The sequence below is a fragment of the Salvelinus alpinus genome, chromosome 8, assembly GCF_045679555.1.
Source record: "Salvelinus alpinus chromosome 8, SLU_Salpinus.1, whole genome shotgun sequence".
NCBI lineage: Eukaryota > Metazoa > Chordata > Actinopteri > Salmoniformes > Salmonidae > Salvelinus > Salvelinus alpinus.
This window is the reverse complement of record NC_092093.1, coordinates 28,354,632-28,378,211: the sequence shown is the minus strand read 5'-3', so window position 1 is coordinate 28,378,211 and position 23,580 is coordinate 28,354,632. Positions and strand designations below refer to the sequence as shown.

Genomic DNA, 23,580 nt, shown 5'->3' with positions numbered 1-23,580 from the left:
TTATACTGACTCTACACACTCGCACACTCACTCACATACAAGCTGCTGCTACTCTGTTTATCTTATATCTTGTTGCTAAAATATATAGCCAAAAGGGCTTTAACACAAGTTAAAATTGATATTCGTGCTCCACTAGGTAGAGGTGATGCCAAATGTAAGATCAGAGCCATTTTGTGTGGCAGAAGAGTTGGGACTCCGAGCCAAATGCCGGCATTTATATGCCCTCCAAAGAAAGGTTGGTGGACCAAGATTCAAAGGTCAGTTTAGGAAGGAAGAGGTGGTGTTTGCTCGGTTGCGCCTAGGACATTGTACATTTAACGTGTTTTTACATTTGGTTGGCAAGCATGTGAATGGTTTCTGTACGGCCGGTGTATATGGTTGATGAAACTATGGAGCGTGTGCTATTGTATTGTTGTATGTGGAAGAGAGGGAAAGATTAATGTGTAGGGTTATCGAGGTTGGATGGGGTGGGGTTGGAAGGGTTTGTTAGAAGTTAGTAGGGCTCTTTTTTATTTTCTTAGTAGTGCAGGATCAGGTAGGAGTAGGAGGGTTAGGTTTTCTTAAAGGCCCATTGCAGTCAACAACGTGATTTTCCTGTGTTTTATATATATTTCTACAGAATGAGGTTGGAATAATACTGACAAATTGTGAAAATGACGATAATGCCCCTTTAGTGTAAGAGCTGTTTGAAAGGACCACCTGAAATTTCAGCCTGTTTTGGTGGGATGGAGTTTTTGCCTGCCTGGTGACATTGCCAGGCAGTAAATTAGTTAATAGGTCTATAAGAAAGAGAGTTCCAAACCTCTCTGCCAATATCAGCTAGTTTTCAGTTTTCCCCTCCCCACTCAGACCACTCCAAGACAGTCCTAACAAAATTCTTTGTTGAGAAATTCGTCTTTGCGCAGAAGCTATTTTTGTTTCTATTTCACTATTTGAATTGAAAAACAATCACACTTAATTGTTACCCAGAAATTATTTGATATTGTCATAAAAAGGCTGCATTGGACATTTAATGTTCGGTTACTTCAATTATTATATCTGTGATCTGTGGTTGACTTTACACCCGGGTACAGTAGGTGGCGGCATGCATCTCTAACGTTTGTTTGCGTACCACTATTATATTAGAGATGAAGTAGAATCCCAGCGCTCTGTCGTCACTAGTTACCACAGACACAAAGTCATAAACCCCGCATATTTCTACAGTTTCTCTTCTTAAAATTTGATTTGAACCCTAACCATACTCACATACTTCTAGCTGTATGTCTAACCTTGAATTATTAAGACCAAAGAGCGAATTTTGTTTTGACCAACTTTGTGGCTGTGGTTACTAGTGAAAACCCAGCCCTCGAATGAAAGGACAGCGTATTTACGTAGCACGCTCAATAGCTAAGTTGATTTGCGAGCGGGAGATTTTTGTTCAAGGAAAGCAAGAGAAACTGGTGGTAAGTGGACGCTGTTGTTGTAACATTGGACATCCTATTCATCACTTTAAATTAACCTAAGCTAGCGACTATTTTGAGCGAAATGTGGATAACTCAGTCAGCGTTAGTGAAGTACATGTAAACCAAGTCACAGACCATTTCATTGTTGGCTCAGCTGAACAAATAGCGTAAGCTAGCTACGTTTCATAACACAATATCGGTCGTATTCAAAGACTGTTCAAGTCCAGTATTTAACGTTAGTAAAAGAAAATCACTACAACACCTATCTAGTTAAGTCTTATATGTTCAAGTACATTTTTATATGTGATAACAAGATGCGAAAAAGTCATCAACAACTTGACTAAGTTAGCAAGTCAGTTGCAATTTCCAGTTGTGTAAACTAACGTTAGCTAACTAGAATAATTTTGGATTACATTCCAACAAGAAAACAACCCTGTCTTGATCAAGTTGAATAGCATATGAGTGTGTCTCAGTAACTAACACAGAAGGAAACGACTATATGCCTTTCAGTTTCATCCTCTGTGAAAACAACTTATTTTATGAACTTAGCAGACATACCTCGCCTGTCCATAAAAAGAGATGGCTATGAGAAGCGAGGCCAGGGTAGAGGCAGAGGCAGAGGTAGAGGAGGAGAGCTTTGGACCACAGCCACTGAGCAGACTTGAGGTAGGTGTTGGAGCATTTATGCCCATACTAATTTATCTGGGTACAGTATTAGATGTGTGTTTGGCTGATATTAACTGAGGATATTCCCTGTACTAGGCTGAACTGATGATCAATATTAAAATGTCTAAACGTCAAATGCATGATGGTAGTGTAATTTGCATTTTTCCACACAGCAATGTGGCATCAGTGCCAGTGACCTAAAGAAACTGGAGGATGCAGGGTTCCACACCATTGAGGCAGTGGCCTATGCCCCCAAGAAGGAGCTGCTCAACATCAAGGGGATCAGTGAGGCCAAAGCAGACAAAGTCCTGGTTAGGTCACCTTCATTTACCAATCTCTTGAGTTTTTATTTTCTGTTCATTTTGTGTTGCCCACAGCTGATGTTAGGCCTGCTATTATGACTGAATGATGTTCCTATACCTCTATGGTAACTCCTTCAGGCTGAAGCTGCCAAACTAGTGCCCATGGGCTTCACCACAGCAACAGAGTTCCACCAACGCAGAGCTGAAATCATCCAGATCTCCACTGGGTCCAAAGAGCTGGACAAGCTGTTACAGGGTGAGGCTGGGGTCTCTACCAGTTAATTAGAACCTTAGTCATGACTCTGTTTTTCCACTTGCCCATTTTTATTTGTCACTATCATGGGTATGAAAGGCTTTCTCACTCTCTTTCAGGTGGGATAGAGACGGGCTCCATCACAGAGATGTTTGGAGAGTTCCGGACAGGAAAGACGCAACTGTGCCACACCCTTGCAGTCACCTGTCAGGTACTTGCCATGATGACATTATTTAGCACTAACAAAGGTAGACTTGGCTGTATACTCCTATCTCATCCAAATCACATCTGCTGACATCTTATGACAATAGCACTCTCAGGACATTGTTTGTGTTCTTGTTCTGTAATGTTTTCCCCCAACTCAGTTGCCCATTGACCAGGGTGGTGGAGAGGGCAAAGCCATGTACATTGACACTGAGGGGACCTTCAGACCAGAGAGGTTACTGGCTGTAGCAGAGAGGTGAGTTCTCTCATGGACCAACACAATAACAATGGAGTAACTACTGGGTTATATGACACTGACAGAGTGAAATTTGGAGCAACTATTCCACTACAGGAATAACGCACATTAATTTCTGTCTGTTCAGAGAGTTACCATAATACATGCTGTACTTCCTTCAGAAATCTGTACCACACTAGAATGTACTGTTGTTTTTTTATTAGGTATGGACTTGTTGGGAGTGACGTTCTGGACAACGTAGCCTACGCTAGAGCCTTTAACACAGACCACCAGACCCAGCTGCTTTACCAAGCCTCAGCCATGATGGCAGAGTCTAGGTCAGACCCCCCCTCCCACCCTCTATCCACCCACCCGTATATCCACCTTCCCCCTATCCCCCATGCATCCTCCCCCCTATCCCTCATCCAGCCATCCTCCCCCCTATCCCTCATCCATCCTCCCCCCTATCTATCCATACTCCCCTCTATCCATCCCTGCCTCCCCTCGATCTATCTATCCCTCCCTTAACCCTGTTCCTGAGGGTTCTGATCCTTCAAATGTTTTTCTATTTCTCACATTCCTTGTTTTCCTTCCATGTTGATAGTATTGCTTATGACATGAATTGAAGTGATCTGGAATAAGGCCACTACCCTCTGGTCACCCAGTCTGCAACGCTATAGGTCTCTTTCTCAGGTATGCCATGCTGATAGTGGACAGTGCCATGGCCCTCTACAGGACAGACTACTCAGGGAGGGGAGAGCTTGCTGCACGGCAAGGCCACCTGGGACGCTTCCTGAGAATGCTGCTGAGGCTAGCAGATGAGGTAAGGCCAGGGTTAGAATTACAGGGGCTTTGTCTGTTTGCTGAATTCCTTATCCATGACTCAGGTGTTGATCTAATGAAATACATTTGTCAGTAATGTTCTGAACGCTACTTTATTGGCACATTGTGTATGCACAACTCTCTTCACAGTACGGTCATAATGCTAAACTTTGTCTCTCTCGTCTTGTCAGTTTGGCGTTGCCGTAGTGATAACCAATCAGGTGGTGGCCCAGGTAGACGGTGCTGCTATGTTCTCGGCAGACCCTAAAAAACCCATCGGTGGCAACATCATGGCACATGCGTCCACTACACGGTGAGTAGCTCCATTGACCCCATTTGGCTTTGCAGAATAAAGAATGGGGGTCAGTTTTTTACATTCTGTTCCCTATCTGTTACGTTCTAATGGTTTCTAACATAGCATACCACTTAAGCCCCTGGTGTTCTAGAGCAATTTAGCTATCTAGCTAAACCTCTCCTTGTTTTTAGACTGTACTTGAGGAAAGGCCGTGGGGAGACGAGGATCTGCAAAATCTATGACTCGCCCTGCCTCCCTGAGTCTGAAGCCATGTTTGCCATCAACGCAGACGGGGTGGGTGATGCCAAGGACTGAGCTCAGCTGGAACCATGCCAAGGGGTGAGAGCATGGCTGTATTTCATGAGGCCATGCCCCTCACCCGCCACTGTAGACTTGCACAATGGCAGCTCTTTTATGCTGTGTACACTTCCCTGAGGTAAGGGCTAATATGGGAGATGCTGGCCATAATGGGTACTTTGCATGGAGTGTTGTCTATTGCCCTGAGGAACATGCTTAGGCCAACACTGTATACAGATCTGTATGGCCCTATGAAGCTTTGAGAACCAGAGTGAGCTCAGCTTCACAAATGTGTGGAATTTTTTTCACCAACCCAATAGACTTAAGATAATACAAGAAGAATTAACTCCACTGGAGGATATGGACTTATTATTTAAGAAATGTGTTGTATTGTGACTTCGGTGTGTCAAGGATGTCTAGTTTTCTACAAGTGTTCTTCATTACAACCATTGTTTGGATTTGACATTCCCACTGTATATCAGATCTATTCTATTATTAAGAGCAGATGTTTGAGTAAACATACCAGTACAGACTCCTTGACACTCCATTTTCCCTATCCATTACAGAACTATACTTTCTGTATAAGATGCATTGTATTAAAACATTTGATCATTAGGATACCCTGTCTCTGGTCTACATCTGAAGTTATTTGAATTCTGAATTGGGAAATTAATTATTTGTCAACTAATGACCAATACCAAGGAATTGTTGATCCTTTTTGGCAACAGATTACCATACGACAGTGGATAAACAAAGATTAATTTTATATATGCATTTAGCTAAAGTCCTCGAATATACTGCAAGTAAATCCTTCCTATAGTATCGGGATCAGTAGAGTAAAAAGCTTCTCAAACCATGACATTCATTAAAGGACTTTATTTCACCAGGTAAGTTGACTGCGAACACATTCTCACTTACAGGAATTGTATTTGAATGTTAAGCGCCCTATTGAAACCAACAAATGGAGGAATATAAATGCAATGAGTGCTAAGTAAACATTATCTTTTAACAAACAAAAATAAATAATCAAAGGTAAACATTTTCTCAAACAAATCAAAGGCAGCATAACACTCTGGAATTAAAGTAGATAACCTAAGGGTCCATGCTTGTTCTAAAATGCTATTACATGGACTTAAGACTGGGCTTAGTTCATTGAAACATTACGCACTAAATCTTAATAATCATGCTAAATGATTTTCAGGACATGTTTTAATCCAATTTGATTTTACATTTAGAATAAGTTGTCAACATTTTCACAACACCATCTAAACAACGGTAGGGCTGATGTTTGTACAGGGGGATTAGTCCGATCTAAGTTACTCTCCACACAATGCACACATTTGGTCAACAACCAAACATGCTAAATTACAGTAGTACCGGTTAGATGAAAGTGCTTTGAAAACAAAGTACATTTGTGAAAAGTGAAAAAGGCAAAGATCATTCTGGAAAAAGGTACTGACTGCAATATAAAAAGCTCACTCCATATTGATTCAGTGACATAGGAAGTTGAATATCTACTTGGCGTACTGAGGAGAGGGAAAGTTGTCGGTAGATGTTTCTAGTACACAGCTGATTGGGTGGCCTGTGATGAGCGGACTAGTTTGCCAATGGCCATCCAGTGGCAACTGCTGTGTCCTGCCCTATTTGTCCCCACCGTCGAGAGAAAGCTCAGTCGCTTTGTCAATCAAGGCTCCCAGCTCTGCCTCCAACTTAGCACTATCCTCCTAAAGAATGAAAACAAAGGTAAGTGCTGCCTAGCAAAGTCAACCCTGTGTGCACAGTGAATGCTCATCTCCATCCCAAAGAAATGTCTGCTTACCTCACTGGAGCCACTAGGCATCTTCAACGCCAACAGGGCCCAGTTTTTGGCCTCCGACACATTCCCCAGCTCCTTGTGACACTAGAAATCAAAACCACCAAGAGGACAATCAGGATCAGAAAAGTTAACTAGTGTAAAAGTTACAAACTGGAGAAATCCACTGTTTAATTGATCTTGTCTACAGAATTGTATTTCCAATACCTTGGCGATGTAAAGTCTTACTGTCTTGGAGAATCCTGGGTTCAGCTCCTCTGCCTGAAATCAAACAAGGTGGAATAAAAAAATAAAACTGACAAAACATTAAAAAAAAAAAAAATATTCTGTATAGAGGCTAGCAGTCGATTTGGCTTTGGGCAACTGATTAAGTACCTTGAGGAAGTTTCCAAGGGCGTCGTCGAGAGTAGATGTTGGTGGATTGTCATACAAGGCAGCTGCTGCCTTCCTCTCCAGCCAGCCAAGAGTGGAAACCTACAGAGGAAAAAGGATAGGGAACACGGCGGCACATTTTAGTTAGCATAGGACTGGTTGTATGGTTGTTTTTAAGTCAAGTCCCAAGATAAGGATTTGGGATAAAAAGCTTGTTCTGCTTACCTCATAACACCAGCGCCCCAATAGGTAGAAACACAGTGGGTCATCGTCCCTAAGGGCAATCGCTCGGTCTAAATGCTCCTAGCAGAAAGGGTGAATAGTGCATACAAAAGTCACTTTTATTGTTTACCGGTGACATTCACAATTGTTTTCTGATATAGATTAGACTTTATGAACGGAGGACTTGGATGACATTATTCCAATAGGATTCTGAATAGAGTAACAAAAACACACCTTTAGAATGTGACTGCTTTTCAGTTTGCTATGCATAGTCTCGTATTGGGAGGTAAGGCCTGTGAGAACAGCAAACCTGTGGAGTATTGAAAGAGATTAAAAATATATATCTTACCATTTTGCAAAGGGTCAGCACAACATCTCTGACGGTTTTCAGTGACTCACCACTTGTGACATTCCGCATTCAGGCCATTCTTCTTTAGAGCGAACTCTGCTTCTTCACGACCTGTGGAGAAAAGGTCAAAAGCAAACCATCTGACAGTGCATGTTAAAGTGAGAGTTCACGACAAAATCAAACGTTTTCTTTACCTTGTTCTGCATAAGACTTCTTCTCCTGCTTGTCCTCAGTAGAATCATACATGTCACTGTAGGCACGGGCCAGTCGCCATAGAAACTCCCTGCTGTCGCCATACTGGTATCACAAAAAAAAAAAAGATATGACAGATGTAGCTAGACTGAAAAAAAATTATTTTAACAACTTCAGCAACATGAAAACAAAATTTGCCACAAAAGATCCACATTCTCAGACTCCTTTAATTTGGGCTGACCTGTAGCTTGTTGGCAAGGAGCAGATGGAAGCCCTCTGCCTTCAGCCTAGCATCACCCATATGAAGGATATCACTCTGGGCCAGGAGTAATGCCAACTCCCCACTTGGCACTTCAGCCATCACCTCCAACATCTCCTCCTCTTCGTCTTCCTCCTGTGGTTCCTCTCCCTCCTCCTGGGAGTCCTCCTGGCGTAGAGTGATGGTCGTGGCACAGCTCTTGTCCTCATCGGATTCCTCCTCCGGCTCTCTTTCCGCCTCCTTGTCGGTCTCCCGATCCGTGTCCCGATCCGTGTAGTCTGACTCAGCGTTGGCGGTGGAGTACCTGCGACAGTATAGGCAGACAGTTAAGGTCACTACAAAAGTATAGTCCAAGGGCCACCCACCAAAATGGTGTTGTTCTGTGACCCAGGAGACAAAACTGCAAAATGTCAAAAATATTACATAGGTAATGTTATGAACACGGTTTCAAACTTGTAAAAGTTGCACATTAGTTATGTTTAATAAAAGTGAAGATTTTTTGTCGCAAAATTATTGCGCATCTTGTGTAATTTCCCTAGTAATGTTCTGACATTGCCATGTTTCACCTTGGTTAATTTTGTTGCACACTGCCTCACAGAACTATGTGAGATCAGTGCTCATCCTTGCATAAGCTCAAGCAACACGTTACCGATCCTTCAATGATCCAGTTGAACCCCAAAACAAAGAAATGTTTTAACCATATACAGTGGTTCTCAGTTAATCTAAGACATTTTGGCAGGTGTATTTAGCCTACAAGGGACATCGTTGTTTTGCCTGCTAGCCAAACTAAAAGACAGCACAACGTTTTCTAGATAATACAGCTCACAAAACATTTAAGGTCCCGACAGCTACATAAAGCGCTGTTCTGGCATCTGAACAGCTTTCAACAGCTTTTTATCTCGTATTATTTCAGATTCCTCAGGTCTAGTACATACCTTGCTTTCTGCAAGCATGGACAACAAAATGTGAGTAACATTTTACAAGTTTGAACCACACAGTGTTCATATTCATAAAATTATGTATGTAATGATGTTGAAACTTTGAGGTTGTTTTCTGGGTCACAGAATGCCTTTTCTGAAGCCTTTTTTGGTGGGTGGCTCTTGGACAATTAGCCCTATGCTCATGTTCTTACAATGCTATCTATCCCATGCAGTGATTGCAGTCCATGCTGATCTTACCCTCCCTCGCTGGTCTCCCCTCCATACACGCCTTGACTGGCAGAGAAATAGATGGAGCTGGAGCTCATGGAGTCAGTGCGTTCCCGATGGCTGATGATGTGGCGGCGTCTGCGTGCCCTCTGGCTATCCTCAACACCCTTCCTGCACAGAGCAGCAAAGAGACATTCAACATACATGTCTTGAACAAAAGACACTGAACAAAAAACCTGAAACATGATATATCCTAGATTCAGTGTCCACTTGGTGAACCCATGTGGCCACCACCACTCACTTGACATCCTGGATAATCTGCTGGGCGATGTCCTGCAGGCCGGTCCTGAGCTCAGCCACCTCGAAGCGGAGGGAAGACACACAGGTCAGCACCTCATCCAGTTGGTTCCTCAGCTCCACCTGCTGCTCAGGGGACAGCCCCTGCACCACCGCCTCCAGGGCCTGCTGCTGGGCCACCACCTCTGAGGGACAAACGGAGACAGAAGAGATATAGCTAGGTTGTCTGGGGGGGTGTATAGACACACACCATTGCAAAGATACTCATTACACAGGTGCAGACAGCTGGACACACACAAACGGACAGTCTCAGATTATGCTGCTATGCCATGCAGTGCTTACCACCTACCTTGTTCAAGTGACTCCATCTGAAGGGGTGCTCCATCTGGGCTGTCTATCAAGTACTCAGGGGGGTTAGTCTGGAGTAATAATGTTTGAGATCTTCTTCTACTAATTTCTTTGTAGATTATTAATGTAATCAAGCCTACACCCGCGGTGGCTCCTACACCCAGTCCTATCATCCAATTTCTCCCTAACGGCTTCATGTTGTGCCAAATTGGGACCATAGCAACTTCTTTAGATAACTTAGCTAAATAAGATTTTGTTTGATAATTGCCTTGGTCTATTGATAAATGTCTAGCTAGCTAGCTAGATAAATGACTTATAGGGTAACTGGCAATAACTTTCTGTCCGTCTCGAAAACCCTCATGGTAGCGATATTGATAACATTACCCACTTTTGCTTTCGAAATGATCTGACAGCTAGCTTACTTACTAGCATAGATACAGTGAAATAAACGCTGAATTGTAAGGTTAGCTAGCTATCTTGCAATCAATAACGTCAAGCTAGCTGACATCTTTAGCTTTGTTAATCAATATTTAGCATTTGCTGTAAAAAAATAAAGATCTGCTAGCAAGCAATGTTAGCTAGTTAGGAACGATTAATATCGTCACCCTCGGCTCTAGTTGTCAAAACAAGACGCTCGCATCGTGGTACTACTGACAGTGTGACAACTAGCAATCCTTTCAGGAGAATGTCCTTAAATTATTTTAGCTAGCTACCTACTCTATTCCCGTCTGCTGATAAGATACGTTTAAACGGTATAATGTAAGAACAGTAACCTTAAAAACGCCACTTTCGCTTGCATTTCGATCTGTGCCGAGGGGGACGATAAAAATGCTGGACTCCATGAAACGTGTCACATATGAATAATTCCGTCGAGAAACGATGTTTCCATAAACGTTTCTAAAGGTCTTTGGGAGATTTATTATGCTACCAAAAATGATGTTAACCAGCTATTTAAATTACCACCACCAAACATCAGTTTTATGATAGGTAAGGTTCTTGCAAGTCAATTATATTCTTTGTGTTTATCATTTAGGCTACTTTTCCAGTGTAGCATTTGTTTGTAGCACATGTGATTGAACTAGACCAGTGCAATCCAAACCTATTGCTGGAGAGCTACCGTCCTGTGGTTTTTGCTCCAACCCTAGTTTAGCACACCTGATTCTAATAATTAGCTAGTTGATAAGAATTAGTTTACTTAAAACTGGAGATGGAGTGAAAATCTACATGAGGTTAGCTGTCCAGCAAAAGGGTTGGAGAAACCTCAAAACTAATTTGGTGAGTGAAAATGGATCTAGGAAAACATGTTTTTCAATATCTTTTGGGTTTTCCAGTAATATTTCCTCAGCACCGAATGACAAGTTCACAGACAGAGTTTAAAACAATCTGTCATTTTACTGTAGCATAGAGCTAAAGGATATTAAAGATAGTGTCTGTTGACTTGTCATTGATTTTAATCAGTGCACAAACAACTCACCCAGTTAGCTCCCTCATCTGAAGCAACCAGAGTGTTATTTATCTCAGATGTTGGACTTTTTGATGTCTCTCTGTGTGGAAGTTTTTGTAAGGATACATAGATACTCATCAGTGCACTATTCTGCCTGGTAAGTAGCCTATTTCTATTTTCATCATTGATTTATGCATATGTTGAGAGCGACATGCAGTGGTGGAAAAAGTACCCAATTGTCATACTTGAGTAAAATGTATAGTTACCTTAATCAAAATTTACTCAAGTAAAAGTAAGTCACCTTTTAAAATACCACTTGAGTAGAAGTATTTGGTTCTAAATATACTGAAGTATAAATCATCTCAAATTCCTTCTATTAAACAAAGGTGGCACCATTTTTGTAGTGTCTTAGCTCTTATTACTTATTTATATAATAAGAAAGACTCTGAATACAAGAAATGGAACTGGAGCTTCACATTTACTGAAATGAGTTAGTACCAGAATAACATAGAACAACCTGCGCATGACCAAGGGTGCTCCATTCTTAAAGGGGACATCAGTAATTAACAGAACATAACAATTTTATTGTTTTTAAAATGTATGGATAGCCAGGGGCGCACTCAGACATCATTTACAAAATAAGCATTTGTGTTTAGTGAGTTAACCAGATCAGAGGCAGAAGGGAGGACCATGTATTGTCTTGATAAGTGTGTGAATTGGACCATTTTCCTTTCCTGCTAAGCTTTCAACATGTAACAAGAACTTTTGGGTGTCAGGTAAAATGTATGTAGTAAAAAGTACATTATTTTCTTTAGGAATGTAGTGAAGTAAAAGTTGTCATATATATTTATAGTCAAGTACAGATGCCCAAAAAACTACTTAAGGAGTACTTTAAACTATTTTTACTTAAGTACTTTACACCACTGGTGACATGTATGTCTGATACAATGTGTTTTATTTCACTACAGCCACACAATTACCTCAATGTAATGTAAACATGTGTTGTGGCATTTGTGCAAGAACTAATTGGTCATAGCCATAGCAAATGAGAAAAATGCCAGTCCAAAGGCCGAAATGCATTTGAGAGGTCATTTGAAATGTAATTTTACCTTGCATTATCACTGTGCTTTAGGAGACTGGTCCAACAAGGTTTGGTGGTGAGTTTTCAGACCCATCCATAATAAATTACTTATGAGCCAGAAAGACATTTGGAAACAACTTGTGATGAATTTGAATAATTTACTGCTTTTTAAAAGAAATTCAGAATCTACAGAATGTGTAGTCTAACAAGTGTTTTATTAACATGCCTTCATAGGGCAAACAAATGCCCTAGTGTTTGAGTTTCTTTATGAATTTACAACAAATACCCAAACACCATTGTGTTTGTTTATAAAGCCTTTGTCTGCCATGGGTTTGCAAGGTATGAACTTTTTATTATGATGCATAAGGCAAATAATAACTAGATACTTACATTTACAGTTGGGAGTACCATGTGGATGAGCCTCCCTGGGTGATTCTGGAGAAGCTGGGCTTCTCTGCAGCGACGATGACAGGTGTGGGGCAAACACAGTTGTGGCATCTACTGTACACAAGCACACCATGTGACAGTCATTACACACACCACTGGGTGTCGCTACTGCAACAAGGCATGAGTGTTTTCACCACAGTCAGTTAGAATTGTACTACTGCATCACCGTGTTTGATTGGAGGGGTGTCCATTGTCAGTTTTAACTTTGGTGAGTATGTTTTTTTTCTCTAATGTATGTCAGTGTCATTTTATTGTTGATGATAGAATATGATGTGGCTACAGTACTGATGTCATAGTGTAACTACAGTGCCTTCAGAAAGTATTCACCCTGCTGGACTTTTTCCAGATTATGTTACAGCCTGAATTTAAAATGGATTTTGTCACTGGCCTTCACACACTACCCCATAATGTCAAAGTGGAATTATGTTTTTAGGCAGTTTTATAAAAAAGCTTAACATTAAAAGCTGAGATGTCTTGAGTCAAGTATTCAACCCCTTTGTTATGGTAAGCCTAAATACGTTTAGGAGTCAAGGTTTGCTTAGCTTGCATAATTTGCCTGGCCTCACCCTGTTTAACTACCTCATCTCTGTACCCCACACAATTTTCTGTAAGGTCCCTCAGTCGAGCTGTGAATTTCAAACAGATTCAACCATATAGACTAGGGAGGTTTTCCAATGCTTCACAAAGAAGGGCACCTATTGGTAGATGGGTACATTTTATAAAAAATAAATTTTAAAAAGAGACATTGAATATCCCTTTATGCATGATGAAGTTATTAATTACCCCCAGTCACTACAAACATACATGCGTCCTTCCTAATTCAGTTGCCGGAGAAGAAGGAAACCGCTCGGGGATTTCACCATGAGGGCAATGGTGACTTTCAAACAGAGTTTAATGGCTGTGATGATAAGAGAACTGAGGTTGGATCAACAACATTTTAGTTACTCCACAATTATAACCTATTTGACAGAATGAAAAGGTAGCCTGTACAGATTTTGTTTTTTCAAATGTGCATGCTGTTTGTCAAGGCACTAAAGTAAAACTGCAAAAAATGTGGCAAAGAAATTAACTTTGTCCTGAATACAAAGTCTTATGTTTGCGGCAAATTCAACACAACACGTCACTGAGAATCACTCTTCATATTTTCAAGCATACTGTTGGCTGTATCATGTTATGGGTATGCTTGTCATTGAAAAGGACTAGGGAGTTTTAGGCTAAAAAGAAACAGAATAGAGCTAAGCACAGGCAAAATCCTAGAAAAGTTGGTCTGCTTTGCAACTGACACTGGGAAACAAATTCACCTTTCAGCAGGACAATAACTTAAAACACAAGGCCAAATATACACAAGGTGTTTACCAAGAAGACATTGACTGTTCCTGAGTGGCCTAGTTAGTTTTGACTTGAATCTGCTTGAAAATCTATGGCAAGACATGAAAACGGCTGTCTAGCAATGATGAACAACCAACTTGACAGAGCTTGAAGAATTCATTTTTTTTAAAGAATGTGGAAATGTTGCACAATCCAGGTGGGCAAAGCTCTTAGTCTTACCCAGAAAGACTCACAGCTGTAATCGCTGCCGATGGTGACTCTATGTATTGACGCAGGGGTGTGAATACTCACAGTATGTAAATGAGATTTCTGTATTTCAATAAATTTGCAAAAATGTTTTTACTTTGTCACTATGGGGTAGTGTGTGTGTGTAGGTAGTTGAGAAAAATATAATTTGAATTCAGGCTGTATAACAAAATGTGTAATAAGTCAAGTATGATCATACCCCTTTCGAGACATTCAAACAAATTGAGCATTGATGTAGCTACATTCACTATTGCACATACAGTCCTCTGTCACTAAATTGTTGCTTGTGACAAATCTAATGTTGCACATTTGGTATCATGTATTTTAAGACATCAGTAAATCACAATAAGGTTACCCCAGTTGTGTTAATATTTTCTCATCATATGCTGTTTATTTATGACTGCAATGTTCCAATCTATTGTATTTCTCTTGCATACGAGTGGGAATTGTGGAAAGTGTTTTGTACCAGTGGCCTGAGGCGCTATACACAGATTTTGCATAAGTAGATTTTTATGAGTTTCGTGTGAACCTGCCACAGAGTTGAAGGGGGATGTTCATGCTGTTTCTGTCAAAGTCATCAGGGATGGAATAAAGGTTCACTGGCAAAGTAAGTTTTATTATTGGCTGTTTTCTTGCGCTCTCTTCACAACTCACAATACCAGTCACTGACAGACGTAACCTAGAGATCTTATCCGATGAGTGACATCCCTTATTTGGCTACAACAGGTCTAAGGTGTGCAAAGTGAGTGTCTGCCGCCCATATTGCTCTGTGCATTTTTCGCAAGCTTCAGATTAATTTACCATTTGTCATCTTCCTTCTGCTGCGGAGGGGAAAAGCTTATGGAATCTGAAATAGCCTGGTAGGCTATTTCTCACAGGGGAACATCACCTGAGCATGTTAAGAGATCTGTGCAACAGTCTCAGATCAACAGCACTGACACACGCTTACCTCACCAGACATGCCACCGGGGGTGTTTTTACAGTCCCCAGGTCCAGAACAAATTCAAGGAAACGTACAGTAATATACAGAGCCATGAGTGCATGGAACTCGCTTCCATCTTATATAGCGCAAGTGAACAGGAAACCTGGTTTCAAAAACAATTAAAGCAACACCTCACGGAACAATGCCTCTCCCCCATGTGACATACGTGTGTGTGTGTGTGTACTGACATGTACAGTGCATTTGGAAATTATTCAGACCCTTTGCCTTTATTCATATTTTGTTACGTCACAGCCGTATTCTAAAATGGGTTATATAGTTTTTTCCTGCTTATCTACACACAATACCCCATAATGACAAAACAATAACTGTTTTTTAGACTTATGCAAATGTATTAAAAACAAAATGGAAATATCACATTTACATAAGTATTCAGACCCTCCACTCAGTACTTTTGTTGAAGCACCCTTTGGCAGCAATTACAGCCTCGAGTCTGCTTGGGTATGACGATACAAGCTTGGCACACCTGTATTTGGGGTTTCTCCCATTTGTCTCTGCAGATTCTCTCAACCTCTGTCAGGTTGGATGGGAGCGTCGCTGCACAGCAATTGTCAGGTCTCTCCAGAGATGTTCGATCAGGTTCAAGTCCAGGCTCTGGTTGGGCCACTCAAGGATATTCATTGACTTGTCTCGAAGCCACTCCTGCATTGTCTTGGCTGTGTGCTTAGGGTCGTTGTCTTGTTGGATGGTGAACCTCATAACTGAGGAACCTGTATAAACAGAGTTAGGGTAATGTGGCTGTATTGTCTTTCATGAGGTTACAACCATGAAACAAAATGGACCGGGTTGTAGCTGGCTTCTCCACCGACCATTTCCACATTCTCCAGAATAAGAATATTGTTCAATTCTGGGATGTAGTAGAATTTGGCGGGAGAGTTCCCTTGTTCTACTGTGACCCTCTCTGTCCCATATTGCATGGTCAGGGAGACGGTCTCTGCAAGGAATTTACGATGTGGTTGTAAAGTCAAACTGTCAAGTGAAAAAGTCATGACACTACCCACAGGGCGAAGACATCAGGGCCCATATTCACAAAGTCTCTCAGAGTAGGAGTGATAAACCAGGATCAATTAACTTTTTTTAGATCCTAATTAATATGATTATATGGACAGTGTTGACATGATCTTAAATCAGCACTCCTACTCTGACACACTTTGTGAATATGAGCCAATTGATTGATATTCTTTGGAGAGACTGCATGTTCTTCAGGTGTGAGGAAAATGGGTTTGTTTGCATATTAGATCAACATGATGATGCAAGAAATCCTTATCTAATGATTGTGAGAAGCAAACCGGGTCTGGAATGCAGGTCCCCGCACCATGTGTACATAACAGGCCGACTTTCTCTTAGAAATCAAGGTGTTCAGCTAGTGACTTACTAATGCAATTATTTCTGAGTATTTGAAGGGTACATTTTTCCACCTGGTCATGGACTGGAAAACCCTAGGACCAGACTCATAATTTGCTGCGCAAACCAAAATGTTGTGTGCCTTCAAATGCACGATTCAGAAAGAAGCATAACAGTCTATAATAATGCTCAAATCCACAAGTTGGCAAAGAAAAGGAGAAAAAGACATGAGACAATTGATTCACAATACCATGATGTACTGTAAGATAATCTAAGTCAGTGTTTGTAGCGTACTTAGCATTCTAGTGAGAGATTTATTAGATAATTCACCCTCAGGACTATCATGGCAAGCTGAACATTGTGTCTCTGAGTGGCGTTTTCCATTTCAATACTGAAGGGATAGTGCAAGCTGAGGTGGCTTCTTATAGACGACAGGCGCCATGGCTCTACATGGCCAGGTGAGTTTCAGTTGGACCTGTGCCATAGGGACTGGGTGTCAGCATAAATTTGTCCACGTCCACATCAGTCCACGTCATTTCAACGTGGATAATTGTGTAATATTTGGTTGAGAAATTGATCAATGAGATTACAACCTGTATTCATCCACTCAAAAGACAGCCAAAAGTTAGTTGAATTTCCAATGGATTATCACTATGCTTTCAACCATCTAAAAGCACAACCAAATTCCAATGGAAAAACAATGTCAGATTTTTGGTTTAGTTGTCACCCAAATGTCTGTCACTGTGTTTTCAACCATTTTTAAGAGCACAGCAAAGTTCAAATGAGAATACAATGTCAGATATTTTGTTTATTTATACAACAGATTCATATGTTATCACTGTGCTTGATCTAATAGCAGAACTAAATGGCCTGAATTGCAGTTGAGATTACATTAAAAGTACATGGTGAAAGTGATCAATGCCGTTCGAGACTGCACAAATTATTACAGCAATTGTTGAGACCTCCACAGACCTGCGATGACCTATGCATGCTATCTTGAACATGCATGCTTTATACGATTACATAAGGAGAAAGTTACACTGAGTGTACAAAACATTATGAACTCTTTCCATGAAATAGACTGACCAGGTGAAAGCTATGATTCCTTATTGATGTCACTTGTTAAATCCACTTCAATCAGTGTAGATGAAGTGGAGGAGACAGGTTAAAGAAGGATTTTTAAGCCTTGAAACAATTAAGACAAGGATTGTGGGTGTGACCTTCAGAGGGTGAATGGGCAAGACAAAATATTTAAGTGCCTTTGAACAGGGTATGGTAGTAGGTGCCAGGCGCACTGGTTTGTGTCAAGAACTGCAACGCTGCTGGATTTTTCACGCTCAACAGTTTCCCGTGTATATCAAGAATGGTCCACCACTCAAAGGACATCCAACCAACTTGGGAAGAATTGGAGTATTGCATTGGCCAGCATCCCTGTGGAACGCTCCCTGTGGATTCACTTCTCCATCTCAACCAAAAAACAAAGTTAAAGAATAGGTTTTATTTGATTTAGTCCTATTCTTTAACTTTGTTTTTTGGTTAAGATGGAGACATGAATCCAACATATAAATTATTCATTTGTAGACAAACTGGAATGAATGCCGGACTAAGTCAGAGCTTGAAACCCTAGGCCTACTGTATTGTCTATTTTTAGTTGAATTGAAAAAATAGCTATTGATTACATTGCAAATGCTATATAGCCCTAAATGGTGTCATTCATGATACTTGAGGGATAAAGTATGGTCACATTTCATATGCGCTGTTAAACCTACCGTTAGGAATGACTTTGATAGTAACAGTGAATCTATTTTGTTTTTAAGTAAAGATTGCTCAACAATCATTCTCACAATAGCAAATTGGTAATAGTCAACGACAAATATCATAGCTAAGCAGGGCTGGGGTTGGTAAAAAATCTGGATGAGAGACCAAAAGATAGTTGTAGATACATTTTCCAGTAGGAGGTGCTGCCCAGCCTATTGTTTGTTTATTTCTGATAGTGTATATAATGTAAAAAATCTGACGTTGTTTTAAAGGTACAACATATTATATTCAAAGTTTGCTGATGCTGAAATTTGGTTACCATCATGACATCATCCTGTAGTTGAAATTTCACAATTTTTTCAAATCCAATGTATTTTCCATGTAACAATACATTGACAAATTACATTGAAACAACAGATTCAACCAGTTTGTGTCCAGTGTGTGGCTACTGGGACCACTTAACAGCACTCAAAACCGAAAATTCCTTTCACAATATCCAATCATTACAGACCAAGACAAGCTGAATTTGTTTACTGTATTTATGAATCATCAAACTGGGGTGGCACACACATAATTACAAGGTGTCTGTATGCATAAAACAACAGGATATTCCATCTCATTTTCATATTCTAGACTTAAGACCCTTTGATTGTTGTTTATACGCTACAGGCAGGATGTCCTCTAGCAAACCTCACCAAACATCTCACTCATTCTATTTCTGTAGTGTTATATCAAACTAGAGTATTCTGACTTGCTCCAAGCATCCAATACTTAGGTTAATGACACACTGGGTGCCGATAGCAGCCACGATGCTATATAATTTATAATAGATTCTCCACAGTTTTTGTTGTATTCCACATTTGACAGATAGGAGCAGTTATGTGGTTGATATGTTTATTTTTAGAGAACATCTGAGGGAAAATGTTTACATTAACAGTGAAGTAAATAGTGAATTGACTTAAATAGATATCTGTTTTTGAGTATTTTGTGGCGAATGCCCGGTGATCCGAAGGTAGTGAGTGATTTTTTGTTATTTGTTTCCCCCCCACAATCCCACCCCTTCCTATACATGTACAGTAGACCTAAGTAAGTTCCATTGGAAAACCCACACCCTATAGGAAGAGATGCTTTGGCTTCTTCCCCAGGAATTCGCCAACCCATAGGGCAAGTGATACAGTAACATCTATCACTGCCCCCTTTCCCTACCTTCCTTGAAGAAACCCAAGCAGTGTAGAGTTCACATGAGCGTCACGCTTCCACAATAAAAGGTGATCCTCTATTCTACAGCTTATTAAGACTAGAGAACTACCTGAGAGAAGATAGTCACGGGAGAAGACACTCACAGACACACAGACAGAGATTAATCAAGGGGGAGGGACCGGAGGTTTATCACTCCATACAAACGCCCCACAGACACAGGTGAGCTGATAAGGCTGTCCAGGGCGCTCATTCAAACACAGAACGTCTGGAGAGCTGTGTGTTCTAACCCAACAGAGAAGAGCGAGAAGAGCGAAATATATTGAGTGAGCATAAAAAGACTGTTTCCTGATTACCTCAGGATACAAAGACAAACACAGGTAAACTTTCAAGACTTTTAAGCAATAAGTGAAGAATGCCACACTCTTAGAAAAAAAAAGGTGCTATCTAGAACCTAAAAGGGTTCTTTTGTTGTCCCCATAGGAGAACCCTTTGATGAACCCTTTATGGTTTCAGGTAGAACTCTTTTTGGTTCCAGGTATAACCCTTTCCACAGAGGGTTCTACATGGAACCTAATAGGGTTCTACCTAGAGCCAAAAAGGGGACAGCCGAAGAATCCTTTTGGAACCGTTTTTTTCTAAGAGTGTACGGTAAAGGTTTTTCCTCACTACAGCTTGAGCAAATGGTGTGGCCTATATAATGGCTTTAGTTAGTGGTTACTGTGTTGACTTTGTCAGTGGAACAACTAACTTTCCAAAGAAATTGTTTATTTTAATCTGGAAACAGCATAACAAGTTGCCAGTTTTACTGTATTTGAATCATACCAGCTACCTCAGCTTACCTGAGGCAGTATCTGACACATTGTCCTCATAGCTGCAGTAAGTAACTAACCACTATCAAATATCCCAATCTCTGAAAAACCTTTAAAAGCTACATACAAATCTTAGATAAATAATTGGGTCTCCATTGGAGCTAATTTGTTGAGGATTCATAATTGGAACTATCAGGAAGTTTGTTGAATCTTGTACTAACTGTACAACTTGGATTTCTGCATTGTCTGAAAGATAGGGCAAATTCCTTAACAACAGCATATTTTGGGGGGGTTTTGACTAACAATTCAAGCAAGACAACATAACCTTCACGTTTTCGACAAATTAAGGAAGTTCCTAACCAGTTTGTCTTCCAGTCAGGAGTAAAAGTTTTCCTTATAATTCCCAACTGTTGTTTCATTACAGGTATATGAATATGAAACACTATCCTTGGGGGAAAAATCTGATCTTTCCCATCTTTAATCTGAGTGAAATGTGGAACTACCAGTTAGAACAAGCCATGATTGCAACACTATCTCAAAAGTTCAAGAAGCTTTAGACACATATAGTGTGAACCAGTGGAGGCTGCTGAGGGGAGGACGGCTCATAATAATGGCTGGAACTGAGCAAATGGAATGGCTTCAAACACATGGAAACTTCAGCCATTACCTCGAGCCTGTCCTCCCCAATTAAGGTGCCACCAACCTCCTGTGGTGTGAATGATGACATTGCATTAGATTTGATTTCACTCAATCACAGCAACAGTCAAAGGGAAAAAAACGTTTTTTATGCTTAAAGGTAATAGCCCTGAAATAAAAGCAAGTCTCCAAGATTACGTATTAACAAACTAAGGTGCCTCAGTGTTCATGTTCCAGTACAAGAGGTCAGAGGAGGCTGGTGGGAGGAGCTTTAGGATCAAATGTAATGGCTGGAATGGAATCAATGGAACGGAATCAAACACGTAATTTCCATGTGTTTGGAGTTTTTGGTACCATTCCATTGTTTCCATTGCAGCCATTAACAATGAGCCCCATCCTCCTATACCTTATCCCACCAGCCTCCTCTGTACGAGGTTGTTTAGACTTTCCCCTCTGAGACAATTAATTCAGCATTTTTTTAAGCATCAACTCATACTAGATTAACCTTTGTGTAGCAAGCTATGTGTGTGAAGTTAGAAGAGTATTACAGTGTGTTTGCTTTGACGTGTACAAGAAAAACTGGTTCCTATATAATACAGTCACTGCTGCAGGTACCAGTCCATAAATGGACCCATCTCAACCTGGAATCTAAGGTCATGGCATTTGTGGCAAATTTTGGCAAAGGTTGTAATATGGGGTGTATCTATGAAATGCCCAAATGAAAAATAAAACTATGGAATGATTATCAAACAATTACGAGTGAGTTTTTTCAATCTATTTTGTTTGTCCTCACAATTTCAGAGTTGCCTAAAGGCCAACTAGACCCTTCAACTGAGTGACCTTGAACTCACTAACTGACGTTACACACAATCAAGTCTATGCCTCTGAAGACTTCCCTGTACTTAAAATCGGCCACCATGCGCTGGCCCCGCAAGCAGAAGCGCCGTGAGCTGCTGTCAGTCAACATGATCAGCCTACCACTGGGCGACTTCCGTCACCTTTCCCACATCGGATTGGATGCCCACGGTGATACCTTCGGCGACCTCACAGCCTTCCACCGGACTGGTAGTCTCATCCTCCACAGCTCTCAAAGCCACCAGGACCTCTACTCCAAAGGGATCGCCCCACCCAAGCCCCCACGACTCCTCAGCCCAGAAGAGATGGATGCGCAGTCCGCCGAAACCAGAACCCTTCCCCAGGCTTTCAGGCACAATAAGTGCCACTCCCTGCCTTTACTGGATGATGTGGAGCATGATGGGTTGTACCAACAAGAGGAGGTAAAGCAGAAGCAGGAAGAGGAGGGAGGGTTAACGATGGGTCCGGATGGATTTGAATTGAACGCGGCCCCCCAACAGGTTCCTTGTCCACCAGTGGAGGCCTCTCCAGTGGTCGAGGAAGACTCGTCTTTTGCCCTGAACCTTGACCTGGGGCCATCCATACTAGAAGATGTCCTGCAGGTGATGGACCAGCTTTACCAGTGAGACTTTGAGAAGGGTGGCCCTCAGAACAAAATCTATTACAATCATATGTATGAGGGCCTTTCAAGAAACCCAAGACACTGTACCAGACACTGTACATAGGGAGAACTCCAAACTCCTTCCTTTCTAATGGGAATTGAAAGAGGTTGTGCCATGGATGGACAAATGGGCTGAATCATTGTCAACTGTCAGGATGCTAATCGGCACAATTGTTTTCAATCACTGCATACATAGAGGACAGTTTGTATAATATTTCCTTCTTTTGCATGCAATATTATATAATTAGAGGGATGTGTCAAATCTGGGTCAACGCTTTGGACATTTATCCTTCTCAGGTGAAAGCTCTGTGAGCCAATGACACTCCACTCCACCTGGGTCATGTGACCTAAGGACAGACGATGCCACATATTTGTATCTAGAGGAGACATGTTGTGAAAGGTAAAAAAAGACAGACTGTAAACTATGAGACAGAGCTGTGAGACAGACATTTGTGACTGAAGCTTGTCTGACAACTTCTGTGGTGAAACACTGAAAGAACACTGGTTGCTTTTTCTTTTCGATGTTTAGGCCTACTATACAGGGATAATGAGAACTAGCACTCCCATAGTATCTAAGTCAGCTACAGTACGACTCACTCAAATGTATACGTATAGAACTATTTCTTGTTTTTCTTACCAAGTACTCAAGGGGAAAGTTCACCAACAGACCTTTATGAATATACTACTGTAGAAGTCTTTATGACATGGTTTATGGCGTGACTGTGAATAGTATCAGCCTATAAAAGTTTCTTCGGAAAAGCAAAGATCACCAACAATCCTTTTCCCATATCATAATATGTTAGATTAAAGTGGAGCATGAACTCTGCCCAGCACAATGAAATCACATTGTGTTTATACTCTATAGAATAAGCTTTCATTTGTGAAATAAAAACCAGAAAGCTAAGATAGTGCTTACTTTTTGCATCTGAGACACTTTATTCTTTAACATCACTGCTACCTCCTGGTGGCCTATTTTGTAACAACTATCACATCCATTTGTCTTTCTACACCACCTGAAGAAGATATTTCACAGCCTTATATTGGCCGGTATGTGCATCTTCATTACTTCATGGTCCAGTGGGTCAATGTCCATTATTTAAATATATTAGTTTTATAAATCTCCCTCAAGCTTTTTGACAGAAACTATCAAGAATAATCCAGAGCAATTTACAGTTGAGTGCCTAATTGTTGTTACTTTTTCGTGCTGATCCCCCATAGGAATCAAACCCAGAACCCTGGCATTGCAAGCACCAT

The 23,580-nt window shown here is 40.9% G+C and overlaps 3 protein-coding genes across 5 annotated transcripts; 2 read left to right on the top strand and 1 right to left on the bottom strand.

The window, feature by feature from the left end:
• The first annotated feature begins 1,304 nt into the window (after window positions 1–1,304).
• Window positions 1,305–5,143, top strand: rad51 (RAD51 recombinase). Of its 2 annotated transcripts, none has more exons than XM_071413271.1 (10): window positions 1,305–1,442; window positions 1,992–2,108; window positions 2,282–2,419; window positions 2,549–2,666; window positions 2,783–2,874; window positions 3,029–3,123; window positions 3,327–3,440; window positions 3,796–3,925; window positions 4,116–4,237; window positions 4,411–5,143. In XM_071413271.1, exons 2-10 carry the CDS (start codon window positions 2,022–2,024, stop codon window positions 4,532–4,534), a joined length of 1,020 nt encoding a protein of 339 aa, XP_071269372.1. In that variant the 5' UTR covers window positions 1,305–1,442; window positions 1,992–2,021; the 3' UTR covers window positions 4,535–5,143. The 2 variants fall into 2 exon arrangements, with proteins under 2 accessions (XP_071269372.1, XP_071269373.1); XM_071413272.1 differs by having other exon boundaries at window positions 1,340–1,442; window positions 1,995–2,108.
• Window positions 5,144–5,377: 234 nt separating this feature from the next.
• On the bottom strand, window positions 5,378–10,374 carry rmdn3 (regulator of microtubule dynamics 3). The gene is made up of 12 exons (XM_071413268.1): window positions 9,518–10,374; window positions 9,173–9,353; window positions 8,902–9,042; window positions 7,706–8,027; window positions 7,467–7,569; window positions 7,323–7,383; window positions 7,158–7,233; window positions 6,927–7,004; window positions 6,705–6,803; window positions 6,537–6,590; window positions 6,336–6,416; window positions 5,378–6,240 (listed from the first exon to the last, which is right to left on the bottom strand). The coding sequence occupies exons 1-12, from the start codon at window positions 9,732–9,734 to the stop codon at window positions 6,157–6,159; spliced, it is 1,497 nt and encodes a 498-aa protein (XP_071269369.1). The 5' UTR covers window positions 9,735–10,374; the 3' UTR covers window positions 5,378–6,156.
• A 2,195-nt stretch (window positions 10,375–12,569) lies between these two features.
• Window positions 12,570–23,230, top strand: LOC139582864 (cdc42 effector protein 2-like). Of its 2 annotated transcripts, none has more exons than XM_071413269.1 (2): window positions 12,570–12,696; window positions 21,612–23,230. In XM_071413269.1, exon 2 carries the CDS (start codon window positions 21,689–21,691, stop codon window positions 22,289–22,291), a length of 603 nt encoding a protein of 200 aa, XP_071269370.1. In that variant the 5' UTR covers window positions 12,570–12,696; window positions 21,612–21,688; the 3' UTR covers window positions 22,292–23,230. The 2 variants fall into 2 exon arrangements, with proteins under 2 accessions (XP_071269370.1, XP_071269371.1); XM_071413270.1 differs by lacking the exon at window positions 12,570–12,696 and adding an exon at window positions 19,614–19,742.
• The last annotated feature ends 350 nt before the right edge of the window (window positions 23,231–23,580 follow it).

Coding starts and splice junctions, on each gene's coding strand:
- LOC139582864 (XM_071413269.1), top strand. CDS start 21,689: ATGCCTCTGAAGACTTCCCTGTACTTAAAATCGGCCACCATGCGCTGG.
- rad51 (XM_071413271.1), top strand. CDS start 2,022: ATGGCTATGAGAAGCGAGGCCAGGGTAGAGGCAGAGGCAGAGGTAGAG. Junction 2,420..2,548: donor CCAAAGCAGACAAAGTCCTG/GTTAGGTCACCT, acceptor TAACTCCTTCAG/GCTGAAGCTGCCAAACTAGT. Junction 2,875..3,028: donor CCCTTGCAGTCACCTGTCAG/GTACTTGCCATG, acceptor CCCCCAACTCAG/TTGCCCATTGACCAGGGTGG.
- rmdn3 (XM_071413268.1), bottom strand. CDS start 9,734: ATGGTCCCAATTTGGCACAACATGAAGCCGTTAGGGAGAAATTGGATG. Junction 9,043..9,172: donor CAGATTATCCAGGATGTCAA/GTGAGTGGTGGT, acceptor TGCTCTGTGCAG/GAAGGGTGTTGAGGATAGCC. Junction 6,591..6,704: donor CCCTTGGAAACTTCCTCAAG/GTACTTAATCAG, acceptor GTTTGATTTCAG/GCAGAGGAGCTGAACCCAGG.